The sequence below is a fragment of the Drosophila teissieri genome, unplaced genomic scaffold (assembly GCF_016746235.2).
Source record: "Drosophila teissieri strain GT53w unplaced genomic scaffold, Prin_Dtei_1.1 Segkk49_quiver_pilon_scaf, whole genome shotgun sequence".
NCBI lineage: Eukaryota > Metazoa > Arthropoda > Insecta > Diptera > Drosophilidae > Drosophila > Drosophila teissieri.
This window is the reverse complement of record NW_025225008.1, coordinates 8,591-27,534: the sequence shown is the minus strand read 5'-3', so window position 1 is coordinate 27,534 and position 18,944 is coordinate 8,591. Positions and strand designations below refer to the sequence as shown.

At 38.2% G+C, this 18,944-nt stretch overlaps 1 protein-coding gene across 1 annotated transcript; it reads left to right on the top strand.

Annotated features, from left to right (window-relative positions):
- Positions 1-290: 290 nt before the first annotated feature.
- Positions 291-17,904, top strand: LOC122625656 (the record flags this gene model as incomplete). Its single annotated transcript, XM_043805758.1, has 3 exons — positions 291-733; positions 16,835-17,390; positions 17,445-17,904. Coding segments are annotated over exons 2-3 (946 nt in total), but the record flags the coding sequence as incomplete, so codon positions are not given.
- Positions 17,905-18,944: the final 1,040 nt, after the last annotated feature.

Below are 18,944 nucleotides of genomic sequence, written 5' to 3'. Positions count from 1 at the left end.
TATAAAGGTTCCTGACTTAACGACAAGTCACGTAGCAAATGCTCAAGTGAGAAAACCTAGAAAAAAATAAAATGTAGGGGGAAAACAAAAGCTTTTCCACGACGAATTTAAAATACAAAGGCAGGAAAATTTCCCACTATTTTGCACAAGAGAGCATGTTACAACTCGTGGCGTGAAACTCAGAGAGAACTGTGTGATGCCGACTACGAAGTAGCTGCTGCTGTTTTCCACTTACTTCTCTGACTGAATGGACCAGTTTGGAAAATCCCCCAATCAGTTTGTTATAAACATTCGCCGCGATGCGTTCGCTTTCGACTGTCTCGACTCTTCCAAAAAAATAAAACACGATAAATACTCTCAAAAATAAAAAATTTCGGAAAATAGATTCGAAATTAATAAATTAAAAATATTACCTTAAACTAAAAAGGGACGCAAAAAGTATTGGTTGAATAATGTTAAATACGCAAGAGCAGTTGTCAGGTGCAATAAAAGTGTAAAGCAAGAAACAATAAAGTGAAAAAAGAAAACAATTAAATGTACAAATAATTAAAATATATATACATATGTGCCGTTACTAAACGACTGCAAAATGCGGGCATAGAATAAAGTATTTTCAGTGAAATTGCATATTTACGAAGTTAAAACTCATTATAATTTCAAAACGTTTATAAATAAAAAACAAAGCAAATAAACGAAAAATAAGAAAGGAAGCTAATTACGCTTGGTACAAACAGTAAGTAACACAAGCCACTGACTTTAGTTTTACCTAAACCTTGTTGGATTAAATAAAAAACGCGCACATAATATACATAGGTAAACATTTTAAAAATCCAATAGAACATTTTAAGCACTTAGAATTAAAAGTAAAGGCTAAGGGTCAAATTCTAAAAATTTAAAGTGCACCAGTGTGTTTCCGTTGCCTTTGCTAATGAGGCCCGTCGGGAAAAATCAAACGGAAACCAAAGAAATGTAAAACTTTAGGAAACTGAAAATTAATTGCACAATTGTAATGTTTTTTTGTAGCTAGATTCGTTAAAAAGTATGTAACAGGCAGAAGGAAGCGTTTCCGACCATATAAAGATAATATATTCTTGATTAGGATCAATACCCAAGTCGATCTGGCCATGTCCGTCTGTCCGTCCGTATAAACGTCGAGATCCCAGGAACTACAAAAGCTAGAAAGTTGAGATTAAGCATACAGACTCCAGAGACATAGACGCAGCGCAAGTTTGTAGATTAATGTTGCCACGCCCACACTAACGCCCAAAAACTGCCACGACCACATTTTTGAAAAATGTTTCGATATTTTTTCACATTTTTGTTAGTCTTGTAATTATACCCGTTACTCGTAGAGTAAAAGGGTATACTAGATTCGTTGGAAAGTATGTAACAGGCAGAAGGAAGCGTTTCCGACCATATAAAGTATATATATTCTTGATCAGGATCAGTAGCCGAGTTGATCTGGCCATGTCCGTCTGTCCGTCCGTCCGTCCGTCTGTCTGTCTGTCTGTCCGTCCGTATGAACGTCGAGATCTCAGGAACTACAAAAGCTAGAAAGTTGAGATTAAGCATACAGACTCCAGGGACATAGACGCAGCGCAAGTTTGTCGATTCATGTTGCCACGCCCACTCTAACGCCCACAAACCGCCTAAAACTGCCACGCCAACACTTTTGAAAAATGTTTTGATATTTTTTCATTTTTGTATTAGTCTTGTAAATTTTTATCGATTTCCCAAAAAACTTTTTGCCACGCCCACTCTACCGCCCACAAACCGCCAAAAACTCTCCTTTGCACTTCCACTAGCTGAGTAACGGGTATCAGATAGTCGGGGAACTCGACTATAGCGTTCTCTCTTGTTTTAATATAGTTTATAGAATCTTGTTTTTTCAAAAAAAAAACAGAAACATCTGTAAAGCCTTTAATATTGATGGATTACTCTGACTATAGAAATTGATCAGCATCTATATACATTAAAATACTCAATCATCACAATCTATATTTTGTTCGGGCACCAAATAGCTTTAATATTTTGACCTCTCGATCATTGACTAAGCGTGCGCAAGCAATAAAAAACAACACAAAAAGGTTAAGCATTTCCTTGAGGGCCCAATACTAGTCTCGATTTATGTGCTTTTCAAGGTTTATAGAAATTTCCTCATGCACGCAACAATTGAGATTCAACCTTGAAATTCAAATATTATTCTAACGAAAGAATAGTGAATAAGGAAAGATATTACTCATAAATATGGCACGAAGGTGGTAACAAGCTACGCATTTTTAAGTAAAAAAAAGAGCCAAGATATCGAATACGAAAAGAGCTCGAAACTTGGCCCCCTTTAAAACTGTCACATCTTAAAAATGGTTCAAAGTAAATAATTTGTTTAGCAGCGATTCCGAAAACAATAACTTTACTGGGCCTCATTCATCTACTCGATCGATGTGCAGACGCCTATAATTAATTTGTTTGCTCGTTGACTTTGAGCAATTGCTGAAACATTTTTATGCTAAACAGCATTTGCAAACTCCCTCCCTCCAATCTCCATATCATTTAATTGGCCGCTGAGTAATCAAGTAACGAGTAATCAAATATCAGCAATCAATAAATATTATTCCGTTAGTGCGACCTCTTAGCAACTTCGCATGGTGTGTCATCCGCATTAAGCTCAATTTGCTTATTTCCCATTACGATTTTCCGTGCTTCCGCTTGGCCACCGCAAATTATTTATTTTATTTTATTTAAAATATTTTTAGTGTGTAATGCAAAATAATTAACAGTAGCAATCAATGTTAAAGTCGAAGGGGAAACTGGAATGGGCACGTGCCTGCAGCTGCAGCCTTATATGATTGCTAAAGTAACATAAAGCATGGGGCAGATTTAGCAAATATGTAAATGGTGTTGTTTATAAAGTATTTATTAAATATTTCAACACGCCTACCTACCATTTTAAACAATTTCTAATTACCATTTCTCGTAGCGTAAAAGGAAAATGGTATTTCCGTATCTATAAGGTGTAAATATTCTTCATCAGTTTCACTGTTGAGGTTGATTTAGCCGTGTCCGTCTTTGTATCCGCATAAACGTTGAGATTTTAGAAACAATAAGGGTAGAAGGGAAGAAGGGTAGAATACTACGGTGCCCCGGTGATAGTTCTGAGGATCTTTGATTGAGCTCGTTGGACGATATCCTATTGCTATTACAGGTATTGCCCCACAGCTAAGAGCCATAGGTCCAAATTGGTTTTAGTACAGTTGTAGAGTAGTTCCTTGTGGTCCAGGATTAGCGGGGAATGTGCGTTGATCAGCCAGTGCAGGGTGTGGGCTTTGAGTTTTGAGTGGGTTTTGTTGGCTTCAATGTGCTTGCGCCAAGTGAGACGTCTGTCAAGGTAGGCTGATGACCAGAAAACAAAAGTCGTCAAGCAAATGAATGACAACTTGTATAACACGAAAGCCAGCAAGTAAAACACGAATAAATAAAAAACCAACACGCTTCAAATGTTTTTCTATCCTGCACGTGCTCATCCTCCTCGATTTTTGTTCGAGGATAAATAAGTCTCTGCACAACGTGACTTATGCGCTATGCGTTTCTTGCTGTATTAAACATTTGCCTGGCCTGCCTTCTATTATGAAGGCATAGCAGGTAAAAATACTTTGCGAAGTGAATAGCAAGGGTGTGTTTGAAATTCACGGTGGTTTTGGGCTTGTAAATCTTTAAGGGTTGAGAAAACCAGCACAACACTTACAAGGTTTCACGACTGCCTTAGACTACTTCGCACCGCAATGCCTATCATTAGTGGAAAAATGTGCATTAGTGGAACTTATACTTGCGACCGAAAATGTCGCGGTTAAGAGAACATGAACATTATCGTTTTTAGGTGTTGCACCCACACGCTAAGAAAAATGATTACTTTGACTGAGAGATATTTCTAAACGGAAAAGTTGTAAAATTATTGGAAAACATTAGAAACCAAGAGAGAACGGTATAGTCGAGATCCCCGATTATCTGATACCCGTTACTCAGCTATTGGAAGTGAGAAGAAGACTCTTCAACACTGACAAACTTTTGCGGTTTGTGGGCGTTAAAGTGGGCATGACAAAAAAAATTGTAGATAATCGATATAAATTTACAGAAGTAATAAAATAAAAGAAAAAAAATTTTTCAAAAGTGGGGGCGTGGCAGTTTTGGGTGGTTTGTTGGCGATAGAGTGCTCGTGGCAACATAGTTAAAAACAAGAGAGAACGCTATAGTCGAGTTCCCCGACTATCTGATACCCGTTACTCAGCTAGTGAAAGTGCGAAGGAGTCTTCAGCACTGACAGTTTTTAGCGGTTTGTGGGCGCTAGAGTGGGCGTGGCAAAAAGTTTTTTGGCAAATCGATAGAAATTTATAAGACTAATACAAAAATGAAAAAATATCAAAACATTTTTCAAAAGTGTGGGCGTAGCAGCTTTGGGCGGTTTGTGGGCGTTAGAGTGGGCGTGGCAAAAAGTTTTTTGGCGAATCGTTAGTAATTTGTAAGACTAATACAAAAATGAAAAAATATCAAAACATTTTGTGGGCGTTAGAGTGGGCGTGGCAACATGAATCGACAAACTTGCGCTGCGTCTATGTCTCAGGAGTCAGTATGCTTAATCTCAACTTTCTACCTTTTGTAGTTCCTGAGATCTCGACGTTCATACGGACAGACAGACGGACGGACAGACGGACATGGCCAGATCGACTCGGCTATTGATCCTGATCAAGAATTTATATGGTCGGAAACGCTTCCTTTTGCCTGTTACATACTTTTCAACGAATCTAGTATACCCTTTTACTCTACGAGTAACGGGTATAAAAACAAGAGAGAACGCTATAGTCGAGATCCCCGATTATCTGATACCCGTTACTCAGCTATTTAAAGTGCAAAGGAGAGTCTTTGACACTGGCAGGTTTTGGCGGTTTGTGGGCGTTAGAGTGGGCGTGGCAACACTAACCGACAAACTTGCGCTGCTTCTATGTCTCTGCAGTATGCATGCTGAATCTCAACATTCTAGCTTTTATAGTTCCTGAGATCTCGACGCTCATACGGACAGACAGACGGACATGGCCAGATCGATCTAGAATATATATACTTTATATGGTCGCAAATAAATATAAATATATATATCTATATAAATAAATACATACATATAATTATATTATATATATAATTATATATATATATACATATATATATATACTTATAAATATATATATGTATACCGGGTGGGCCATCTACATGTGACCCGTGTGATTCGTAAATAAAATTGTTAAGGAAAAGACAATTTGTTATTTTTTGGCTCGGGCATTTATTTTAATTCAAGGAGATTAATATTATTAACATTAAAAATATTATTTGGCTCAAGTGCTCGCCTTTTTCCCTGATGACAAAATCTGCTCTTTTTTCGGCATTTTTCATTACTTTTTCGAGCGTAGCTTTAGGTATCGCCGCTATTTCACGTTCGATGTTCGCCTTGAGTTGAGTCAAAGTCGAAGTCCTTGACTTGTTGATGTACACTCTAGATTTCAAAAATCCCCACAAATAAAAGTCGGGTGGCGCACAGTGGCGCATTAGATACAAATGCTAAATTTAATTAAAATTTTTGATGACAGCTGATCGTTGCGTGGATATAGCATTCGACAGGTAATAGTTCAAAAGGGTTGAATACAAAAAATAATTCAAATCGGTTCAGTATTTCAGAAGTTACACGTGTTCAAAGTTGAACCTATTTTGTATTAAATGTATTGTATTGTATTTTTTGTAGCAAATTCTGACTTTGCGGTCGTTTTTTAGGTAAAATATGTAATCGGCCGGCTTGGTTATGGTCTCTATGGAAAGGGTCATCAAATCTTGGTAAAACCAAGGTAGAATAAATGTATAATATTCTTTGCCGAAGTACTAATTTTCACATATTTTTCAACTTTGATGGATTATATAAATGGATTCCCTACCATTCCCTGGGTTTGGAGTATGAGGTGTTGTTCTTGAATATGTTCTTTATCAGAATCAAAAGATCGGGTCCCCCCACGTCCCACCTCGAATTTCCCAGGCAAAAGATACTTTCAACTCAGCGTAAAAAACGCGCGGCTTAGTGCAAATTCTGCTACAAGCGCAGTTGCTTCGCAGTACGAAATTGTATGGCGGGGATAAATTTTTTTCTTTATTTGGCGCTTGTTTTTCAATCCCTGACTTTGTAATGATTTTAAATAAATGTATAATGATTAACTATTCTTCAAAAGTAGTAAATGAATGTAAAATGTAAAATGGAATGATTATTTCGAACAAAAAGTGCAAAAAAGTGTCAAAAAAAGTAAAAATTGATGAAAAATTGACAAAACAAAATATACAAATTATAAATTTTGTTTTTCTTTGAAATTTATTTTTTTTTGTTTTTAAAACATTAAATATGTACCATACTAGCATTTTCAGAGAAAACAAATGAAAAGTATTTGTCGAAATTGGATACAAATTTAGAAAACTGCCTCCAAAAACATTAATTATCGTGTATAAAATCTACTATTTATCACACCATATTGTATAACTACGTAATCGAAAGGTACTAAAATTACCTTTCATTTAAAAAAAAAAATTTTGTAAATATCTCAACTGGTTCAAGAGTTATGATTTTTGTACACCTAAAGTATCTAAGGCGCCACTGTGTGGGGTCAGATCGGGCAATCTTGTTGGAACCAGAAGTTACGCATTCGCTTTCTAGTAGTTCTGGAGTGTTGTTATCCATGGTTAATGACTACTTAAAATTAAGAATCAGATATGGACGTTTGTCGATTTGACAATGTATGTAAGGTTGTTGATAATATATCAAAATATCAATATATCGACATTTTTCGTGAAAATGATATATTTATATCGTGCTATTTTTTTTTTGAACAAATATCGATATTGCGACATTTTTTTTTGATATTTTCTCTTTGTTCACTCTGATTTGCGATACCGAGTAAAAGTGCACGTATTAAAATGAACATAAAATCCAATTACACTGATAAAAAAAACGGGACTGCAAAGTGCAAACTTTGCGACCGAATTATTAATACAACTGAAAACTCTACAAAGTTGTCTTTGCACCTTAAGAAGCCGAATGACATATACACATATAACACAACGAGTCTTCCTAAAATCACTTAATTCTAAGTACTGGTAGCATTATAATATGAAATTTATATAAACACAAGGTATTATTATCTGCATTATAAATAGAAAATCCATGAATTTAAATAAGAACAAGAGAGAACGCTATAGTGGGCGTGGCAACACTAATCGACATAGACTGCGTCTATGTCTCTGGAGTCTGTATGCTTAATCTCAACTTTCTAGCTTTTGTAGTTCCAGAGATCTCGACGTTCATACGGACCTGGTAAAGAATATATATACTTTATATGGTCGGAAACACTTCCTTCTGCCTGTTACATACTTTTCAACGAATCTAGTATACCCTTTTACTCTACGAGCAACGGGTATAAAAATAAAGTTAATAAGACACTTTAATTTTATTTATTGTGGGAAAAAAAAATTCTATTTGGAAAAAAAAAATCAAATATGTCGATATTTTTTTGTGATATTTTAAATATTATCATCATTTTGTTTTGATACAAAAAATATCATCGATACGATATTTTATTAATATCACGACATCCATAATTGTATGTCAAAGTTATTAAGAGTTTATTACTTCTATTTTTACACATATATGTATATGTACATATATATTATATATTACACATATATTATATATATATATTTTTATACCCGTTACTCGTAGAGTAGAAGGGTATACTAGATTCGTAGAAAAGTATGTAATAGGCAAAAGGAAGCGTTTCCGACCATGCAGATTCCAGAGACATAGACGCATCGCAAGTTTGGACATGACAGTTTTTCGCGGTTTGTGTTCGTTAGATTGGGCGTGGCAACATCAGGCCAGGAAGAAACTTCCTTTAGAGAAAAAATAATTTTTTTTACGAGGATCTTGTAAGTCATATCGCCGCCGACATCATAATTTGTGTAAGTGACAATTTTAGTCTAAAGTCTACAATCCAAACATTTTTTTACAAGAGATGTTTTTTTTGTTGGCAATAAACAGAAATTCAAAAATTAACCCTAACTTAAAAAAGTTTTGTTTTTAAAATCTTTAGTCCATATAAAACAATTTTTAATACTCTTTAAAATGAATGCTAGATGATTAAAATCCGTTCAGTAGTCTTTCTGATATCACCTACAAAAACATTTCGAGAAAATTGCGTTTGCGGTCATAGAAAGATTGGTTTGGCGCCAGTAACATCCGGAAGTCATCCCTTTCACAATTTTTAGAATTATCTTATTTTATATAGTCCTTTACGGCTTGTTTCAACAGTGATGCTCTTGTAAATAATATTCAAGGATCTCATTGTGCGGGGTATAAGGTTATCAATTATAAACACAAAGTTAAATTGAAACTTATACGACACGGTTGCATGAAAATTCCAGGCCAAGTTCGAGAACAACTGGTGTAATACGCATCACATGTTAGCAAATTGCCAGAGGTATGGAAACTCGCAAAATGAATCGCATCGCTTATAATCAATTGTACATTGAACCGCAAATTAAGCCACACCCGAGTGAAGACAGCAGCGACCACATAAACTGACACTGGAGAAATAAAAACATTGTTAACACAGTTGGTTAGTTCAGAGAAATAAATAAGATAGATAAGTCGCTGGTTACAGATCAATTGAAAAAGTTGTATTTCACTTTGATTGTACTCGCTCGGCTGATGGGACTCATAAGCCAAGTATTGAGTTTCATAGAAATAATATATTTCCTGCTTTGTGTCTCGTGTTTCTTTTATGCAATTATACCCAACATAGGAAGATGTTTTAATCTTTTTACAAACATTACTAACTAAAAATAAGAAAACTTTATAAGAAAACATTTGCGCTCCCGATTTAGTAGCTGATACTCAGCTAGTGGAATAGAAAAGGAAAATAGGAAAGAAAAAGAATTAAATGAAAAAAAATTAAAAACTTTTTTAAGAGTGTGGGCGTGCTACTTTTGTGCGGCTTGTGAGCGTTAGAGTGGGCGTCAGTGTTAAAGAGTCCCCTTCGCACTTCCACTAGCCACGGGTATCAGATAGTCGTGGAACTCGATTATAGCGTTCTCTCTTTTTTTTCGTATTACTATTTGTCTTTCCATTTTCTGTCGGTATACCAAAAAACAATTTTTTAACGCCCACTTTAACGCCATGTCCGTATGAGATCTCGGGATCCAAAAGAATTAGAAGATTGATATTAAACACGCAGACTGTAGAGTCGTCGAATTTGTGCATTCGAGCTTCGGAACCACGCTCTAATAACTACAAATTTCAAAACCGTGCTCCACAAGTAGTAAATTTATAAAATATAAAGACGTACCAATACTATTGGCAGGAACGTTACTAATAAATGTAACTCGTTCTGAATAAATGTATATCCTTTAGCCTTCCATAGCACTCGCATCGAAACAAAGGCGAATGATTCAAGTGAGTCCCCTTCAGGCCTTGACTTTAAATTGCAGCCGCATCCAGCCTCTCGTTTCGAGGACATATGTACATACATATATGTGGATTTTGTAGCCACGTCGCCACTAAAATTAAGTTAGCAAAGTGCACTGTCAACGCGCTTTTCATATGCATAAGGGGGCCCTTCCTTTTTCCGCCCATCACCTTGCCGTGTTTATTATAGTCCAAGTCCTGTGTAACCACACAGCCTGCTTCTGGAAACTAGTGAGGTTTGCTCTACCCAGGCAAACCTATATTTACTAGGTCGCACACAACAATATTCCAGCTTTAGAATACAACATTTAATACAAATTCCAAATCTCAAACTTCCCAAGCATTTAATCTGTTTATACCCGTTACCCGTAGAGAAGAAGGGTATACGTGATTCGTTGAAAAGTATGTACAGGCAGAAGGAAGCAAAGTATACATATTCTTGATCAGGATCAATAGCGGAGTCATGGCCATGTCTGTCTTGATATTTTATGAAATTTTGTTAGTCATGTAAATTTTTTCCCGATTTTCCAAAAATCTTTTAACCACGCCCACCCTAACGCCCATAAACCACCAAAAACTGTCAGTTTTAAAATTTCTCCTTCACTAGCTGAGTAACGAGTTTTATTTGGGAAACTCGATTGTAGCGTTCTCTCTTGTTATACACGTTACTTGTAGAGTAAGAGGGTATACTAGATTCGTTGAAAAGTAACAGGTAGAAGAAGGCGTTTCCACCCATATAAAGTATATATACATATTCTTTATCAGGATTAATGGCCGAGTCGATCTGACAATGTCCGTCTCTCCGTTCGTATGAACGTCGAGATCTCAGAAACTACAAAAGCTATAAGATTGAGATTAGACATACATAAGAGTCGTAGATGTCCCACATCGTGTATGTTTTTCCCACACTTGTAAGCGTTTTTCCTCTCCCACAGGAACTTCCCGAAACCCGTGAAATATCCCACATTTCCGAAAGTCCACCTTCAATACTCGTATGTGAAAAACTATTGCACGGTTGACAAAATAGATCAATGGAATGCTGACAAAGTGTCGACTCCGAATCGTTGGGTTGTCTGAGGAGTATTGTGAATTCAAGGAATTCGCCCTGTGCTTGCCCGCGACATCTGCATTTGTTGAGCGGGTTTTTTTTAAAATGACCAACACTTGGACAGCCGAAAAATCCACATTGAAAGTGGACACTTTAAAAGCAATTATAATGGTGAAATGTAATTTCCCTTTGTCGTGCATCGAATTCCATAAATTTCTGCAATATAATCCGGAGCTATTGCGCCAAATTGCTGCCAATGATAAGTACAACGTCAACCCAAATAGCCGGCAATAGCAAAAACGATGATTCGGATAGTAATATGGACACAGATTAAATTCACACGAAATTCTGTTTATAATCCATCATATGCTCTAAATATTCGTTTTAATTCAAAATAAATAAAAAAAAAACATACTTCCCACATTTGATACCACATTTACATTTCCAAATCCCACAAAATTTTCCATTTCACTGGAAATTTTCCCACATTTCAGTCGACAGAATCTACGACGCTTGGGCATACAGGTTCTAGAGACATAGACGCAGTGTAAGGTTGTTGCCACGCTCACTCTAAAGCCCACAAACCGCCCAATACTGCCAAGCCCACACTTTGGAAATTTTTTTTGATATTTTTTCACATTTTTGTTAATCTTGTAAATTTTCTCTGGATTTTTCAAGTCCTTTTGCTACGCCCACAAAACGCCAAAAACTGTCAGTGTTAAAATTTCTCCTCCTTTCTTTATAATTGATATCATATCTGTTATGAGTTTAATATTGGCAATATTCCCAACATCAATTTGGGCAAAAATAGTTTTCAGTTTGCTAAGAATATTTTCACCTGTCGGTTTTTCAAAGTCCATCGACTTTAAACCCAGAATAATATCACTCATTTTAAAGCCTTTTAAATAATTCAGAGTGACACCCAAAAAAATTCTGAGCTGTCCACATATCAATCGTTGCCGATAACCCAGCAGTATCCACTGCTTCCTTGATATCCTTGGAGATCATTATCCGCTTTTCTTGTGCATCTGTTTCAGCATTTTGGCTTAATGTTGTTGCGTTCGGCAGTATGTCATCAGTATCTACGTTCGCTCCATAATCAGCATTAATTTTTAAAAAGAATCGCACCAGATTGCGAAATCCAGACAGACAACATTTGGGTCTTGATAAATTTGAAGTTGGTTGACAACAAATTTGTGCACTTTTCTTCATGTATTGCAAAGGACATTTGGTCTTCATTTATGATTTCACATAATATTGTCCAAATTACACTTTTGCCCTTGTGAGTTGGTGCTACGGTGTATTCGCCACTTTCTATTTTATTTGTAATTACTTTCGCCATTATGCGTGCCCCTCCGCATACAAACTTACAAACTCTGAAATGGATTTCAAATCTTGTAGGGTTCTTGGAGGGTTCACATAAACATGGAATTTCAAAAAACCGCATAGAAAAAAATCGCAAGGGGACGGACCGATCGCCTCTAATTGAGATAAGGCGCTCTGGAAAGTGTTCCCTCAAAACAGCTATCGATGTTCTTGAAGTGTGTGCTTTTGCACCGTCTTGTTGGAAACAAGTGTCTCCCAAATCCAACTCTTGAAGCCGTGGGAAAAAAAGTTCGTTAGCATTTTTACATACCGGTCCGAAATGCACACTGTGTTGTAATAACCGAAGATCCGCTTGAAAAGTAGGCCTCAAAGGCAAAGGAACGCTCCTCACTATTCCAACGCATGATGGCGACTGAACCGTGTCGGGACAAAACTTTGCAGTAGCCCCTTTGCTCCGCTATGACATCAACTAAATGGTGCGCATTTTAAAAAAGGAAGTTATGCTGCCGCACCCTGTATTACAAACGAAGAGTTCTGCGGACTTTAGGCCGATCATTCATTTATTATATTTGACTATGTGCCTCTCGCTCATATGCAGCGGCATAATAAAAACAAGAGAGAACGCTATAGTCGAGTTCCCCGACTATCTGATACCCGTTACTCTGCTAGTGGAAGTGCGAAGGAGTCTTCAGCACTGACAGTTTTTGGCGGTTTGTGGGCGCCAGAGTGGGCGTGGCAAAAAGTTTTTTGGCAAATCGATAGAAATTTATAAGACTAATACAAAAATGAAAAAATATCAAAACATTTTTCAAAAGTGTGGGCGTAGCAGCTTTGGGCGGTTTGTGGGCGTGGCAAAAAGTTTTTTGACAAATCGTTAGAAATTTATAAGACTAATACAAAAATGAAAAATTATCAAAACATTTTTCAAAAGTGTGGGCGTGGCAGTTTTGGGCGGTTTGTGGGCGTTAGAGTGGGCGTGGCAACATGAATCGGCAAACTTGCGCTGCGTCTATGTCTCAGGAGTCAGTATGCTTAATCTCAACTTTCTACCTTTTGTAGTTCCTGAGATCTCGACGTTCATACGGACAGACGGACGGACGGACGGACGGACAGACGGACGGACAGACGGACGGACGGACGGACGGACGGACAGACGGACGGACAGACGGACATGGCCAGATCGACTCGGCTATTGATCCTGATCAAGAATATATATACTTTATATGGTCGGAAACGCTTCTTTCTGCCTGTTACATACTTTTCAACGAATCTAGTATACCCTTTTACTCTACGAGTAACGGGTATAAAAAGCACGCGACAAAAGAAGGAAGGAGAAAAACCGTTCATCGATTTCTAGAAAATTCGCTGGCAACAAGATTTTTTCCGCGTGCCATTCGTTTTAGTGTCCGTTAGCGAGACATTTATACGAATCCCAGGTTTCGTCCGTTCTAGCGTCCGCTTTCGTGTCATGTTTCGATAATTAGGCAAACCTCTTGCGATAAGTCCGCTATTCGCCCGCCCACTGTACTTTTTTTTGAGGGAAGCCACAATTTCGGGTTTTGTCCGTTTTAGCGTCCGTTTTTGAGCATTCAACGAACCTAGTGCGGAAACTCCGATACGTCCGTATTTAACATCTAGCGGACATTTTTCGGATCCACCGCATTACGTACGCTCTTTATCTGCTGGGTACCTCTATTGGTTGCGCCTTTACTTTTTTCTTACTTGTTCTTATTCCTACATTCGTTTTGAGTGGAAATGCGACCGGCACGCTTTTCTAAAAAATGAATACGTGCAAAAACAAAAAAGTAACGGCAACTTGTGAGAGCGAAATGTTGCCGGCACTCATTGCACACACAAAATGTTTGATAAGTGTGTGGCTTTGCTTTGCTCGCCCGGGTGAAAACTTAAAAACTTCTTGGTACTGCTTGTCTTCAACCAAATTCTGATTCTATAGACCCGCGCTGTGTGAGACTCCGCGTCCTCCAGACATCGTCACCTCGCCTTTTCCAGTACCCGCCTCACGCTCCTGACTTGTTCCGCTACCCTCTGTCTGCCGTTGCTCCTTCTGCAAATCAGCCTTTAAAATTTTCCAGTTCACCGTGACTTCATTGATTTCAGACTGAGGATCTATGCACTGCCTCAGCTCTTCCTCAAACGATTCCCTTGCTCTTTTTTAGGGTAGTCTCCATTACTAGCATTTGCCAAATTCTGTTTTTTTTTATCTCTTTTTAGGGTAAGTTTAAACATAAAGTGTTTTTTTCCCCGCTTACAAAGTTATTTTTAATCAATTTTTCTCTTGTTCAAGTACCTAGTAATTTGCTTGGCATTTTAAATGATGATCTGACCATAGGCTGCCATATGTAACTTAAAATGCGAGTTTGCCGCGAAGAAATACCCGCCTTCTACCTGTTACATAACTTTTAAACGAATTTAGATAAAAAGTTGTATTGCAAATTGATAGAAATTTACAAGATTAACATAAAAATTGACTGAATTTTGACTTTCAAGGGACAGACGTCGTTATACACGGAAGACGCACTAACAGAAAGAAGGAAAATATTTTGTTTTTGTTTATTTTATGGTTGCCATGTTCGTAATATGTTTAAACATAAAAAAATTAATTTTTTAATCAAACGAAAAATTTAATAAATTTTATTAAGTAAAATGGTTTTTCATAAGAAAAAAGCAGAAAAAACTAGAAATATAACGGGACATCTCATGGAATATAGGCATGAGGTTTGCACACGCACGCTGTAAACATTTTTGTGACGTCGATCACTGATAGTTACATTCATTTCTAACAGAGTCGTTAGATTCTTAAATTTGTTGGCATTATTTTGCGGTATTTTTTTTGGCACGTCGCAATATCGGTTGAATTATGAAAAATCGCGTCGGTATAAGCGGTTTGTCGCTCAAAGCGGAGACGTGCTAACCGGAGGTCCTTTCATATAACTTTGTATGGGGACCAACAAAGCCATCGAGTTTCCATCGCAATAACCGGACTGACGCTATAAGCGGAGTCGTTATAACCGGATTCTACTGTATATAAATTTTTCAAAAGTGTGGTCGTTACTTTTTTGGGCGGTTTGTGGGCTTATGTTTATGGAATCTGAATGTTTAATCTCAACTTTCTAGCTTTTATTCCTGGGATCTCCGCGTTAATACGCATAGAATTTCTACGAGTAACAGGTATAGTAAGAGTAAATTTGGTCCATCAGGGAGTTTAGGAACCAAATATATATCTACGAGAAGATGAAGCGCAAAGAACCTTTTAAAGATAATGTAATCAAAGAATCGACCAGAAATTTTTTTTAAGAAATTCCACAAATGCAACAAGGAAGGCCATAAGGACTGTAAAGGCGAAGTAGTGTAACAAGAAAGAAGACTGCGATAAAAACAAAGCAAAACCTTCCGTTAGGAGGGAGACTGAAACGGTTAAATTTGCGAAGGGACTGATTTAGAAAAGGGAAGGGAATGAAGTTCATAGAACTGAACTATTAACGGTCACTCTCTTGGCGAGAGATGACATTTACCCTTACCGCATCGTTACTTATAGAGAAACCGATTTTACATCAGGACTTTGTGAGGAGTTTTAAAACTCCCCACAAATCCGGGGCAGGAGACGGCTGGAATGCGAGAGGAGTCAAGGGCGGCCAGGTCAAACGGTAAATAATGGACCTTGGGCCCTCAATGCGGAGAAACCAACTAACGGTACCGCGCTGGACCTTGGCACAGAGGTCGAACAATAGAGGTATCGCGGAGCGATACCCGGAACAAGTGAACGACAAGTGAGTATTGAAGCGGGCATCCAAGGAGGAACCCTACAAGCGAAGGACACGTGATCACAAGGACCTGACGTGGTCAGAAAGGGAAGGTGGTCATTGGTCGGCAAAGGTGGTTTGGGGAAGATCGCTAGCTTAACTTCATAAGAGCGACGCGGGACCCGCGTGAGAAGGTCGACGAAGGAGCGACGACGCGCATCCGAAGGCGAGGGTCGCAGGATTCCCTTTGTCAAGCGCCACTAAATAAAGGCTATTCTAATAAGGAACTCTGTCTTCTCTTTGGTCGGGCAATCACACAAATCATATATTTGGTGGGACGAACAAACAAACTCTCTGAGCTAGCCGTTGCAATCTGTAGCGAGCAGAAACTAAGAAATCAGTTCGTTACAACTTTTAAAGGAAAACTCTATTCGCGAAGGAATTCAGCATCTTCATATCACTACATGCGTTTTTAGAGGCAATGGTCAAGTGTAACGAATCAAACCGATTATTATTTTGAAAATTCTACCGAAAGCTTTTGATTGGTGTATTACTTCTAATCGGGCACCCACAGCAAATTTTTATTTCGTCGTGTACATTGTGTTGCCTTTGCACTTAACACTCTCCTGGTGCACTACTATGCATGCCGTCCACAGCGATACATGTTGTTTGCTGTGGATTTATTTATTTCGGTACGTTTTGGAACTACATAATTATGAGCGGCAAAATAATGTTGGACGGTAGGTTTGTTTACGGAGGAAAACTATGCTGCATACAATAGCGGATTTCAGTCTAGGTCTTGCTAAAACTCAAAGTGAGCTTTGAAGATCTTTGCAGACGCGTGGCCGTTGATATATCGAAAAATTTAATTCATAAAGTATTGCGTTTCCTTTGAAGGTAATATCAGGTATCGAGACGGACATAGATCTTTAGGCCTATGGGACTTGTTACCGATTTAAATACGAGACGATACAGTTGCGCGAAAGATGTAATGATTCTGCTTACAATGTAATGCGATTTTACAAAATTAAATATTCTTTGTAATCCCTGAAAAATTGAAAAAAATATTGTTGGAAATGCACTGCTTGACTCTTAAGCCCTAAATCAAAGGAATTATTTAAATGGGTGGTAAATAAATACTAAATGTTTGCTTTTTTTCAGCAAGCTACATTGTACTGCTCTGTACAACGGACACTTCTGCGAGAAGGAAGCCCCACAGCTTGAGAATGAAATGGAGATGCAAAGCTACTCTGGTCATAGACCATCGACAGGCATATCAGAAACAGCAACAGCAGCAGTGGCATGTGCACCAGACACAGCAGCAACATTCACACAGCGACACTTCAATTGTCGGCTGGAAGAGGCTGATTGGCCTGGGGTTTTCCTGCCGTTTATTGACTGCAAAAGCAGCCACACCAACAGAACATCCTACATCTCCAGCAGCAACAAAAACCACTTTCTGCCCACCAGCAACATCCTTATTGACGGACGCAACAACACATTCCAGTGTGCACGGCAAGCTTTCGACGAAGCGGAACACAGCGCATTCTATAGCTGCAGTGCGGAAAGACCATTGTCTGAAAACTCCACATTAAGGATGAAGTGGAGACTGTTGCGATGGCCGCACGAGGCGTACGAGCACTTTCGACTGGCAATCAACGGGACCCTTCGTGATTATGCGAGTGATACATTTAGTGATAACGATGAGGGATTCATGGTATTGCAGTGTGAGCTAGGCGAAGCCCAGGAACTATTGCTTTGTAATTTACAGCAACGCGAGAGGGAGCCACATCAGGAGCTGGAAAGCGTGGAGGAAAGCTTTTCAAACGAGCTAAGCCCCCAACGCGATGAATTCTGGTCCTTCCTTAACCTAAGTGAGCTAATGAAGCCCGACTACGACTCTCTGGGCATCATAAATGTCACCAGCACCAGCTTAGACATGATTTTGCCGAACTTTACAGCCCTGAACACGACCACTGCTGACACGGCTGCCGACCTCGCGGTAACAAAGAGCTTTTTGGACCTAAGTCCCCATGGCTACGACTGGCTATTCCTGTTCGTGGTGTTTTTTATCTTTGCGGGTGGCTTGGGTAATATGCTTGTATGCGTAGCCGTGGCCTTGGACCGGAAGCTGCAGAATGTCACTAACTATTTCCTGTTTTCCCTGGCTCTAGCCGATCTCCTGGTTAGTTTGTTTGTGATGCCCATGGGTGCGATACCAGCATTTTTGGGTAAGTGCTCAAAGGACATTTAAATACAAGATAGCAACTTAAATTTATAGTTCATAAAACATTTTATAATATATGCGTGCCATTTAAAAATCCATTAAAGCAAACTTTGTATCCTTCACAAGTGCTAATAAATTATTCCGTCGCCACTTTCGCCTAACCCATTATCATGGATAACCTTGTTAGCCTTCTTGGTTAAATGCAGCGGAGTTTCACTAAGAAAAATATATTTAAGCATAAATTATATTAGTAAAAGAAAAGATGTTCGTAAAATTTTGATTTTCCATAAAATTCCTTTGTGTGAATTTCTGCAACCCTGCAGAGGACTTACTTCCATAGAAGCATTAAAAAAAGAAACAAAATATTGTTTTCAAACATAAATGGTTTACCATTTTCACAATTGATTTTTAAATTGGTTAAATTTGTTAAATTGGTTATTGACGTTAGTTCTTGTCAGTCTCTCAATTTTAAGTCATCGATATGTATAGATGTTATGTTAGGCTAAAAGTATATGTAGGAGTTACTCGAAGAGTAAAAAGCTATACTTGATTCGTTGAAAAGTATGTAACAGACAGAAGGAAACGTTTGCGACCATATAAAGTATAGATAATATTCAGCATGCAGACTGTGACAGACAGTGACATAGACGCAGCGCTAGTCTGTCGATTCATGTTGCTACGCCCACCCTACCGCCCAATACTACCACGCCCACACTTTTAAATTTAAAATTGTGTATTAGTCTTGTAAATTTCTATCGATTTGCCAAAAAACTTTTTGCCACGCCCACTCTAACGCTCACAAACCGCCAAAACGGTCAGTGTTGAAATGTTCCTCGCACTTCCATCAGGTGAGTAACGGGTATCAGATAGTCTGGGAACTCGACTATAACGTTCTCTCTTGTTTTTTTTTTACTGCGCGAGTTATACGGCCACACCTGCCGCCCAACCGACCGAGGGGCGCTACTGTGTATCATACGGCTCTTGTAAATTTCTGTCAATTGGACAAAACTATTATTTTATTATTTTGTCTCCCTATTTCTACCG